This window comes from Bos taurus, chromosome 28, assembly GCF_002263795.3.
Source record: "Bos taurus isolate L1 Dominette 01449 registration number 42190680 breed Hereford chromosome 28, ARS-UCD2.0, whole genome shotgun sequence".
Lineage (NCBI taxonomy): Eukaryota > Metazoa > Chordata > Mammalia > Artiodactyla > Bovidae > Bos > Bos taurus.
This window is the reverse complement of record NC_037355.1, coordinates 15,801,386-15,813,567: the sequence shown is the minus strand read 5'-3', so window position 1 is coordinate 15,813,567 and position 12,182 is coordinate 15,801,386. Positions and strand designations below refer to the sequence as shown.

The window sequence follows — 12,182 nt, the reverse complement described above, 5'->3', positions numbered from 1 at the left end:
GGGCTTGAGGCGGGGACAAGGAGATATGGAAATGTTTAAAAATTGGTACCTAGTGCCAGGAGCTCTTTCTGCTGCTTAAATCCACTCTTGAAATGATGAACTAACCTCTACCTATACTTTCTCTTTCTAAAGGGCAGTTACAAATATTATCCAGGGGATGGGGGGAAATAAACATGAGAAAATGGATGATTAGCTAATGACCGGAGGAGCAGTTTTCTCCCCAGACAGACACATTTTCAGAAAGGAAGCTTCTGATTCGGGCTTGCTTTGTACATCCGCAGGTGAAGATGCAATGACAGGCGACACGGACAAGTATCTTGGGCCACAAGACCTTAAGGAACTGGGCGATGATTCTCTGCCTGCAGAGGGCTACATGGGCTTTAGTCTGGGGGCCCGTTCTGCCAGGTATTTCACTGTTGCTCTTTACTCACAGTTAATTTAAAACAACCATGATGTCATAAACTGAAACCATTTTCATTTTTCACATTATCCCCAAAAGTGCCCTCGGGGTAAGGATGTGAATTTGGTGAAACGTACACATGCTCTGCTATTTTCTTTTGTGGTTTTCAGTCTTTAATTTTATGTGAGTGAACGTGTTAATTGTTTGTTCTGTTTTTCCCTACCTGGCAGTCATGCTTCAAGCATAATGTAGCAAAAGAGTGCACTGACAGAGTGAGGAAAACCAATCTGGGTCACATGTTTTAAAAATAAGTTTTGTTCCATAGTGAAAGAAAAATCCCATTTTCCCATAAGTAAGAAATATTTGTGTTGATTGTTCACTATACTCTTTTCATGACTGAAGGAACAATTTATGATTGTGACTTTTCTTAAAAGAGTGGATTCTTGGGAAAAAATACGTATCGCTTATTGGAATTGTCTAGCAACTGTGTGAGCATCTCTTCGAAAGCTCTGCCGTTTGTTTACAAGGGACATGTTAAAGGTGAAACGGTGACTTGATCAAAAGTCAGAGGCAGGAATGGTGGCAAATTCAGGGCTGAAAACTGAAGCATAAAGCTTTAGTACATGGAAAACCTTGGCTCCAGCCTGACCTGGTTGAAAGGAACAGGACCTTGTCCAGAATTTGGAGACTTCTTTTCCCTGGTTGGATTAACAGCATGTGTGCTGACAGTCAAGTTATTTTTAAGCTAATAATTAAACCTTCTGAGTTAGAGCCCTGGGGACATTTTCCTATAGTTTAAAAGTTTGTTGTAAAAAGTTTCGTTGTCTGATAGTAAATGGCACTTCCCACAAAGTAAACCTGGGAGTTTATTCTCAGTGTCATTGATACGGGTAGTTTAGACTCAGAATTGATTTTTCTTTGAGTCAGTCTTTTTTTTTTTTTTCTTAATAGAATTTGAAACCTCATGTAACTTAATCAACTTTTGACTTTATACATATATTTATAGAAGGCTTTAAAAGCTTATTGCAGCAGGTGTCATTAATGACAAGAGGAAAATGAGTTTCTAGAAACATGTCATATCTCAGTTAATCACAGATAACAACAAGTTACAGCTGAAAATATGCAGAATCTTAAAGGACCTTAAGGAAAACTTCTGTTTAGAGACTTAATAGCTTTAGTAATCCAATAACTAGCTGATTCGCTTCCTCAGATAATACATAGAAGCTACATTTCATGACTCAGTCATTTGCGTGTAGGGGATTGTAGCAGCTGACCTCCAGTGAGAGATGAAACCAGAATATTGTCTCTTATAAACTTTCCACAAGACAGTTGTGAGGCTTTCATACTTCTAGTCTGGATTGCACCATTCCTCTTTGTTGCTATTATATGTAACTCATTTTTTGACATTGGCAACTGATGTTATGCTCAGAGGCAAATTTAAAAATATCTCTAAAGCTGATGTGTTTTTTAAAGTACTGTTAGAGTATTACCCAGTATAATATTCTGAGTGTAACATTTAAAAAGGAATACATTAAATGTGTAACTCATCCAACCATAACATTTTTTTTTCTTTTTTCCTGTCTGATTTTTTTTTTGCTTTCTACTTTTCCTGTTTTTTCTAAAAATACTTAAAAATAGTCCCAAGATCAGGTAAGAAGATATGACGCTTTGATGGTGTTTCTCCACCTTTCCCAGCTCATTTTCTCGTCTTTGTTTTCTCGGCATTGTGCTGTGCTGTGCTATGCTGCCATGTGCTGCTTCTTTTTTTATTTCTCTGCTCAGCTTTAGAAAATCAGTTTTGCAATTTGAGAAAATAAGCAAGTAGCTAAATGTGTAATAAATAATGTTACTTATGCAAAGTTGACTGAATACATGAGGAATTTATTTCCCTTAGCATAAAAGTTGTGTAGTGCATGAAGTAACTGGAGAGATCGCCCTGGGTTTATAGGCAGAGTCTTGACTGGGAGGACTGTTTGTTTGCTGAGTGCTGTTATCTTTGAAGTGTGCTAGGCACATAAACTTCAGAATTCTGAGGCATGTGTTTTTCTAACACTTCCTCTGCTTAACACTTAGGGTATACCGATGGCTAAAAATAATATCGTTGACCTCAGTGAAAAACAGTGTAATGCTTTCCAGACCCTCATGCAAATAATCTATCATTTAAGTAGCTGAAAGCACTTCTATGTGTTAGGATTCACGCTGAAGCTTGATGCCTTTAACGGGCTCTCCATCTGCCTAATGTAAGTTGGTCAGGAGTAGGAATTGTCAAATGAAGACATCTTTAGATGTTTCCACTGATGGCTCCCAATTCTAGGCTCTGTTCTTTCATTCACACTCCTACAGTAGTTGAAAGAAAGATGATTTTTTTTTTTAATCAATACATCTTAGATATGTTTAAGGACTAAACTTAAAATTAATGTGTAAACATTAAAAAAAACTTTTAAGTATTTGTTCACATGTACAGTAAAACCATCTCATGTACCACCAATATTATTATCTACCATGGGAACCATAATTTAGAGAAATTAATATCTGTATTGATCAGTGCAGATTGAGTACATGTCCGTCACTCTGTTGGAAAAGAAAGTTCTGTTGGATAGTGTTGAGTTAGAAAGTAGAAAGACAATTCCTGCTTTTATGAAGCTTTTATTGCATCTGAGAGGAGACATGGGGTTAGAAACAGGAATAACAACAACAAAAGTTTGCAATAAAAACAGGGGGGAACAAAGTGATGGGTCATGATTGGGCACTGGAGGCCCGACTATGTAAGAGGTCAGAGACACGTGGCTTACTAAGTAAGCTCTATGCAAGGATAATGCTCACTTTCTTTTTTTCCTTTTATATCCAATTTCTAATATTGTGTCCTGCCCATAAGAGTCACTTAGTAAGTATCTGCTCAAAACACTTAATAATGACTCTGTAGAATGATGTCTGTCTTAGAGAAAGTAAGGCTCTCATCCTAGGAGCACATACCGAGCCATTTGTGTAGACACTTGGAATAAAGCCTATCATTCAGGGGCCTCTGTATCTTGATATAAAGATATCCGCTTTGGGATAGTCTGTAGTGCATCCAAAATATATCCATATATGCCTTCAGTATTCTGTGCTTGCACAATATTTTGTGCAAGCACAGAATCATTTCTTAGGTATGTCTCCTTTGCTCTTTTCTCTGACAAGCACAGACAAAGCAGGGCTGAGGCCAAAGTCTGACCAGTGTTGCCGGTAAAGATTCAAGCAGCCATGTTTGGATCAGACACTTTACTACTCCCTAGGCGGGGCCGACTTGCCGTGGTCCTTGTCCTCCACACCTTCGGAAAGATGACACCGAAACCAAAGGGGCTGTATGTCTACCACATTAGCTGTGAGCTTCCCCATTGCTGAGGAGCCCATTCCAGAAGGCCGGCTCAGCACTCTCGTATTCTGCAGCTGTCTTCCAAGGATGATTAGACAGAAAGCCTCAGACCGCTTTCAAAACAGGAGCCAATGAGAAGCCACCTCATGACCACCTACCTGGTAGGGAGGCAAGGGGCCTTGAAGCAGCTTCTCACAAGACTCCATGCTCTGTGTTCCTGAAGGATCACCAGGGTTCTGTCAGTGCTTATATGAGCTGCCACCCCAGTCTGCCTGGATATTATGTAGATATATGTAGATACGTGGATATATGTAGAGTTACTAGGATCCCTTACTCTATTGATTTCTTTTTTTTTTTAATCAAAATATAACTGACAAATAAACATTATATTAATTTCAGGTACATAACATAGTGGTTCCACATTTGTATATATTGCAAAACAAGCACCATAACAGGTCTAGTTAACACCCATCACCACACATAGTTACACTTGTTCTTTTTAGGCTAACAGATTTTAAGGTCTCACTTAGCAACTTGCAAATATGTGAAACAGTATTATAAACTATAGTCAGCATGCCGTACAGTAAGTCCTCAGGTCTTACTCATTTTATAACTGGAAGTTTATACCTTTGGACCACCCTCACCCATTTTTCCCATCCCCCAAGCCTTCTTGGTATGAGTTTAGAGGTCAAGGTGGTGAGTGGCACTTTAGGACATCAGGGGTCCTGCACTCTGGGAAGTTCAGAGACTGCATAGAATATTGAGAAGGACTAGGAAGGAGAAGAGCAGAAGAAGCAAAGCTAAAAACAGTTCAGTAAGAAAAGGCAAGATAATCGTGTATGGAATTTGAATTTTTCACAGCCAGAAAGATGGAAAAAAGATCATGTCGGGATAACACTTCTTGTTTCTTCATGTTTTCCATGAGAAGCAATTGCAAACCAGAGCTCTCAGTAGGTTAAACCTGCGTCTAGTTCCCAAATTCTGATTAACAGATGCATTTATAGCAACGTAATTCCATTAAATAGTGTGAGACAGATGAATGCGGACCAGAAAGAGAGGAGACTCTCAAAGAAGATTTTAACAAAGAAAAAATCTCTCCAGCTATCAAATTACCTAGAGTCATCTGGTTCTTCTGAATTGTCGTGTTGGTTCAACTCTCACATAGAAACATCCAAAGTCTTCCTATATTTCATCTTCTCACAGACTGAATACCAGACAGCCTAATTTTAAACAAAACCTGATCATGAGGTTATCTAAGCTTAAGAAATGTCCTCAAGTATAAGGAAGTTCATTTTTGACCATGTCTTTTCAAGAGCAATTTTGGTTGATATTTTGAGCCATCTTGCCTGTTCCGAAAGTTGCATGCATTAATGTTCTTTTACCCATCTCATCATCATCTCCCCCTCTTGAATGGTTAACTGTAACTACAACAGCCTCCGCTCCTTCAGCTCGGATAGGTCTTACACCTTGAACCGAAGCTCCTACGCCCGGGACAGCATGATGATTGAGGAGCTACTGGTGCCATCCAAAGAGCAGGTATGTGTTCTTTCTCAAACTTTCTTTCGTTGTTAAGCTTTCATTTTTTTATGATTGAATCACACTCTTTGTCGCATGACAGAAACTCTATTTCTGCAAGTTTGATTTTGCCTTTGTAAGTCTTCCTATACTGCCAGTTAAAGACAAAGTCAGGGATTTCCCTGGCGGTCCAGTGGTTGAGGCTCCACACTTCCACTGCAGGGGGCACAGGTTCAATCTCTGGTTGGGGAACCAGGATCACACGTGCCACAGTGTGTGGCCAAAAAAAAGAAGAAAAAAAAATCAGTTGTACCATAAATCGAAATATCCCCCTCTTCTGCAGATCAGTCTCTCAGATCCCACAGAGAGGAATTTAAAGAAGTCCTAGGAAAGGCATGTATACCTATCTCATTTCTTAGTCAAGTCTTTCAGTTTTTTAAAAAAGGAGAGTTAATAATAGTGAAAGTGAAGTCGCTCAGTCGTGTCTGACTCTTTGCAACCCCATGGACTGTAGCCTACCAGGCTCTCCTGTCCCTGGAATTTTCCAGGCAATAGTATTGGAGTGGATTGCCATTTCCTTCTCCAGGGGATCTTCCCAACCCAGGGATTGAACCTGGGTCTCCTGCATTGTAGACAGACGCTTTACCGTCTGAGCCAATGATAACTGGGAGCTAAAGTTGCTGACATTATCCACACGAATGCTTGATTCTGCTCTACAGTGTATGGGTGTTGGATTTGCTGAAATTGTTTTTAGCAAGTCATAGATTAGATTGGTCATTTTTTGGCCCATTAGCTCCTAAGCTGCCTGGGATGGGCTTTCTCAAGATGTGCTAGTATTTTGCTTTCTGCTAGAATCTTTGTTTGGTTAATTTGGTATTTATGCAATGTCTTCTTTCCAATAACTGTGGCTCAATAGATACTGGTTTATTGTAGGAAGTCCTAGTAACAGAATCTTGCTGCCTATGGGCTCAGGATGGATCATTAGTCTAGATACACATAATACCTGGTTTTAAATGTGCACTCAGGGGCTGGTAATGGATGAAACTGTTAGGACCATAAAACTAAGTTTGAAGGTGGCCTATAATAGTTAAACAATGACATGGTGAAATTATGCTGGACTTACTGATTCACTACATAATAAAGGTTAATTGGGACAGATGAATAAGTAATAGACATTTATCATCACCAAGTTAGGTAGCCACACATTGGCGGGGGGTGGTCCCACCTGTCTGGAGATGCCGACTTCCAGAAACACAGATGTACATGGCACTTCACAAGGACCACAGTACATATTTTTTAAAGCTTTTTTTTAAAGTTCTTTCTTTCTTTCTTTCTTTTTGGTTGTGCTGGGTCATCGTTGATGTGTGGGCTTCGATCTGGTTGCAGTGAGTGGGGGCTAATCTCTAGTTGCCATGCACAGGCTTCTCGTTACGGTGACTCCTCTTGTTGAGGACCATAGGCTCCAGGATGCGTGGGCTTCAGTAGTTGTGGTTCTTGGCTGCTCACAGCATGCTCCGGGATCTTCCTGGCTCAAGGATCAAACTCGTGTCTCCTGCATTGGCAGGCAGAATCTTTACCACTGAGCCAGCAGGGAAGCCCCCACAGTACATATTTTAACACTTTTATACTCTCTAGAACATTCTTATCAAGCAGGCCTTACAAAGATGACTACAATGGCTATTCAGTGTTCGGTCAAACAAAACACCGTTTGTAGAATGATTATAGGTGCATGCCATAATTTAAGTGGGTGTTAGCACCAAAGAAGGCACTTATCTCAAATAATGAAGCTAAGCTCTTAGGTGTAAAGTGTAGCCTAGGCTGTGGTTTTCTGAAGAACTTTATGCTTGGTTGGCTGTGGTCATTCTCCTAGTTGGGTGATTCTGATCTCTTTATGTTCCCAATTGAAATGAAATATTAGTGGATATATTGATAACACTTCTGAGTATAGAAATAGCTGAAATTCTCTACGCTCTAAGAGAACCCCACAGAACTTACAAAGTTTCAAGTGAAAGGAGAGTCCTTGAACACTTTGCTGTTGTATAACAAATATCCTAGTTCTATCATGGAATAGCAGATCCTCCACTGAACCTAATTACGGTTTATGTTTCTGAATATATACTTGTTTAGGGGCAAGGGCCTGAAATGGAGGCCACCACCACCATCATCACCATGAGTTCACCATCATCACCACCACCACCACCACCACGACCCCATTACTGCCACCATCCCCTCCACCACCCCCATGACCCATCCCCACCACCAAAACCTCCACTCCATGACCCCATCCTCACCACCACCACCTTCACCCCCATGACCTCATCCTCACCACCATCACCTTCACCCCCATGACCTCATCCCCACCATCATCACCTCCACCCCCATGACCCCATTCCCACCATCATCACCTCCACCCCCATGACCCCATTCCCACCATCATCACCTCCACCCCCATGACCCCATTCCCACCACCATCGCCTCCACCACCCCCATGACCCCATCCCCAGCACCATCACCTCCACCCCCATGACCCCATCCCCACCACCATCACCTCCACCACCATGACCCCATCCCCACCACCATCACCTCCACCACCATGACCCCATCCCCACCACCATCACCTCCACCACCATGACCCCATCCCCACCACCATCACCTCCACCACCATGACCCCATCCCCACCACCATCACCTCCACCACCATGACCCCATCCCCACCACCATCACCTCCACCACCATGACCACCCCTTTTACCACCATAGTTATCAGTTTCTGCCTGTAAGCCTTAAGGAGAATGCAAATGTTTGCAATGCTACAAGCCTACAAACAGGCTTCTGAGGGTTCTCACACCACTACCTGCTAACTACTACCAAGATCTACTTAATCAGGCAGAAGGGCGGGGCAGCATTCACTCAGAATGAAGGATTTGTGAAAAAGAGACGAAGGCTAGAGAGAACTTTTGAGGTGAAGCTGGTGTTCTTTTGTAAAGTTTGTTGCTGCTCCAGTTTCAACAACACCTCTGTGGACATCACAAACCCCACTGTAGACCAGTCAGAAGAAAGGGGAGCTTAGGATGCCTTCACATTTTTTACTAATAATTATTAAGTTGCTAACTACAGAAGCAGATAATTGCTTTCTTCAATGGCGACAGAGAACCTGTGGTCTGACAGGCATTTCTCATGGAACTAGCATGTTTAATAAACACATCACGTGACTCCAGGATAAATTTACTGGAGACTTGGAAAAAAGATACGAATGGCATAAAGACATTTTAGGGACAGTTGGTGGCACTTGAAAACATACTGGCTATACTATTAGGAAATTAGTGTTCATTTTCCTAGCAGTGATAATAGTATTGAAGCTATACAGGGGAATATCTCTCTTCTAGGGGTAGGCATGTTGAAATTTTAAATAATAAAGTGATCTTTAAGTCTGCTATTGATTTTCAAATGGTTCAGCCAAAAGTGTATATACATGGAGAGAGAGAAGAAAATCAAATATGACAAAATGCTCACTGTTGAATCTAGGTTGAGTGTCTATAAGTATTACTTATACAGCTTTTTCAACTTTTTTATTTGTATAAAATAAGAATTTGGAGGAAAGGGGAGGACAAATTCTGAAAGAGGTATAGCAACTTATTTAGTCCCTAATGTCTCATTTATCACAGAAGAGAAAAAAAGACTAATTCCTCAAAAGACAGGCTTTATTTCAGAGGAAAGAGTCTAGTTACACTGGGCACGACTCATGAGAAGCATTTACTTCAGAAGTGCATTTAAGTACTTTGTTAGAATTAAGTGACAAAAAATATTAGTTTATGTCTATCATGTCTCAAAATCTGCATGTGTAAAATTTTAAAACGGAGTTTCTCCACGGTGTTGATTTTGTCTGAAAGCACGCAAGAAATCTTAAATATTTATAACTCCTAAAGCAGTGATATATGATTTAGTGTCAGATGTAAAACTGCCCTATCATTGCCCAGTTAAAATTGCTTTGACAAGGAAAGCTGACAAATGAATAAAAATTAACTCACCATGAATTTTTTTTTTTTTTTTGCAATGGTAGAGCTCACCCATACAAGCACAGCTACCTCTTTATTATCCGGCTGTTGATTAATCAGTTTGCACATTAACTACAGTTAAAGTGGAGTTGAGACCCAGGATGGTTAGCACAGGCCTGCCACCCCAGGTTCCTGAAACCTGTGCAGATTTGAGGGCAGGTGTGGAGGCCAGTGCTGAGGAGCAGAGTTGGGAGAATGAAGCCATCCCCATGCCCTGCTGGGTCTTAGTCATGATGAGTCCATAAACCACTTAATCCCCCTATGGATATCAAGAGTGGACTCTTTTGTACTGTAATACTGGGTTATCCAGGAACTCTACATTCCTTTACCTTCCCTTCACTTTGCAATCAAGAGTCACACAAAGTGGTGGCCTAAATGGGAAGGAAATCCAAAAAAGAAGGGATTAGGTAAAGCCATAGCTGATTCATTTTGCTATCAGCAGAAACTAACACAACACTGTAAAGCAACTATGCTCTAATAAAAATTAATTTAAAAAGAACAAGTAAAAGAAATTCAGAAAGATGAAGAAACTGAGGTACAAGCAGCTGAAGCAACTCACCCCAGGGGACACAGCTGATAAATGGCAGAGTCACTAGCCATAGGGCCCCATGTTGCCTTCTCTTTGCCTTCTTTATTTAAAGGAAGTTTTATTGAAGTCTAGTTGATTTACAGTGTTGCTTTAATTTCTTCTGTACAGCAGAGTGACTCGACTATACATATATATTTAACACTACTCCACTCTCAGTCTCCACTGCTCCATGTGGGAAGGGAGTCAGCTAAGACCATTATCCTCTGCCCTCCAGATCTCAGACTTGTTAGTATTCTTAATATGGGTGTGGTGCTATCCTCTGCATTCGTTTTTTTTTTGGCATGGAAGATTATATTTAGACACATGTTCTTTATTATGTTTCTAATTCTAGTAATAAGTTCTTATTGAATGTGCTTTAAAAGGAACTGACAACATTTCCAGTTTATATTCAGCAACAAGTTATGAAAATTATGGAGGAAATGATTATACTAAAAATTAGGGCTTAGAAGTCATCATTAAAGGAATGGAAATAGTTGACCTTTACACAGATATGAAGCAGAAAGTAATAGTGGTCTAAAAATATTGTGAAGGCTACCCAGTTAATTACACTTCCTTTGAATGACCCTAAAAGTTGTCGCGATGTGTACTGTAGGCAGAAACATTCAAATCAGTGTGATTTCTGGTAGTTATTCAAAGATGGAATGAGAGCAGAAAGCACTTAGAATCCCCAGCCCCCTCTCTTTAGATGCAGTGCCAGCATCTGATGCTCCTACGCCTGTACCTTAACTCATGTGTGCTGGGTGCTGTCACTTCAGTCGCATTCGACTCTTTACGATCCTATCGACTGCCAGGCTCCTCTGTCCATGGAATTCTCCAGGCAAGAATACTGCAGTGGGTTGCCATGCCCTCCTGCAGGGTATCTTCCTGATCCAGGGATCAAACCCACGTCTCTTATGTCTCCTGCATTGGCAGACGGGTTCTTTACCACTGGCACCAACTGGTGTCATTTAGAAGGGGCTGAGTTCCTCCCTCTTCTCTCCTCCAAGGATGGGCCTCGATTTTGGCTATTCAGAGGATTCCTTGTCCTAAATTACAAAGACTACATCAGGGTGAAATATAAAATCTCAGCCAGTCTAATGAGAGTTTGTGCAGCCTTCGGGGTTGCTAAATGGAAAGGTGATATAAACCCAAAGAAGGCTAGAGACGGAGCATGAAGGTGAACGATTCCTACCATCTTTTGGGCAGTAGCTAGATCCAGTCATGCCTGATGTTGCACCACCCAGACTTTCCCATTATATAAACCAGTACATTAATCTCAATCTGCCCCCACCCCCTGAGGTTTTAAGCCAGTTTAATTTGGGCTTCTGTCCTCACTAATATTCTGGCTATTCTCAGTTCAGTCACTCAGTCACATCTGACTCTTTCTGACCCCAATGCAGCATGCCAGGCTTCCCTGTCCATCACCAACTCCCAGAGCTTGCTCAAACTCATGTCCATAGAGTTGGTGATGCCATCCAACCATCTCATCCTCTGTCATCCCCTTCTCCTCTTGCCTTCAATCTTTCCCAGCATCGGGGTCTTTTCCAATGAGTCAGTTCTTTGCATCAGGTGACCAAAGTATTGGAGTTTCAGCTTTAGCATCAGTCCTTCCAATGAATATTCAGGACTGATTTCCTTTAGGATGGACTGGTTGGATCTCCTTGCTGTCCAAGGGACTCTCAGGGATCTTCTCCAACACCACAGTGCAAAAGCATCAATTCTTTGGCGCTCAGCTTTCTTTGCAGTCCAATTCTCACATCCATACACGACTACGAGAAAAACTATAGCTTTGACTAGACGGACCTTTGTTGGCAAAGTAGTGTCTCTGCTTTTTAATATGCTGTCTAGGTTAGTCATAGCTTTTCTTTCAAGGAGCAAGCATCTTTTAATTTCATGGCGGCAGTTACCATCTGCAGTGATTTTGGAGCCCAAGAAAATAAAGTCTCTCCCTGTTTCCATTGTTTCCCCATCTATTTGCCATGAAGTGATGAGACTAGATGCCATGATCTTAGTTTTCTGAATGTTGAGTTTTAAGCCAACTTTTTCACTCTCCACTTTCACTTTCATCAAGAGGCTCTTTAGTTCCTCTTCACTTTCTGCCATAAGGGTCGTGTCATCTGCACATCTGAGGTTATTGATATTTCTCCTGGCAATCTTGATTCCAGCTTGTGCTTCCTCCAGCCCAGCATTTCGCATGATGTACTCTGCATAGAAGTTATATAAGCAGGGTGACAATATACAGCATTGTCGTACTCCTTTCCCAATTTGGAATCAGTCTGTTGTTCCATGTCTGG

At 41.2% G+C, this 12,182-nt stretch overlaps 1 protein-coding gene across 8 annotated transcripts in view; it reads left to right on the top strand.

The window, feature by feature from the left end:
- The window catches only part of ANK3 (ankyrin 3), a 749,833-nt gene that overhangs the window by 632,806 nt on the left and 104,845 nt on the right, over positions 1 to 12,182 (top strand). For all 8 annotated transcript variants that reach the window (XM_024986627.1, XM_059882494.1, XM_059882492.1 and 5 more), the window contains 2 exons: positions 282 to 405; positions 5,186 to 5,288. In XM_024986627.1, coding sequence (XP_024842395.1) covers positions 282 to 405; positions 5,186 to 5,288 — 227 coding nt within the window. The remainder of the gene's footprint in view (positions 1 to 281; positions 406 to 5,185; positions 5,289 to 12,182) is intronic.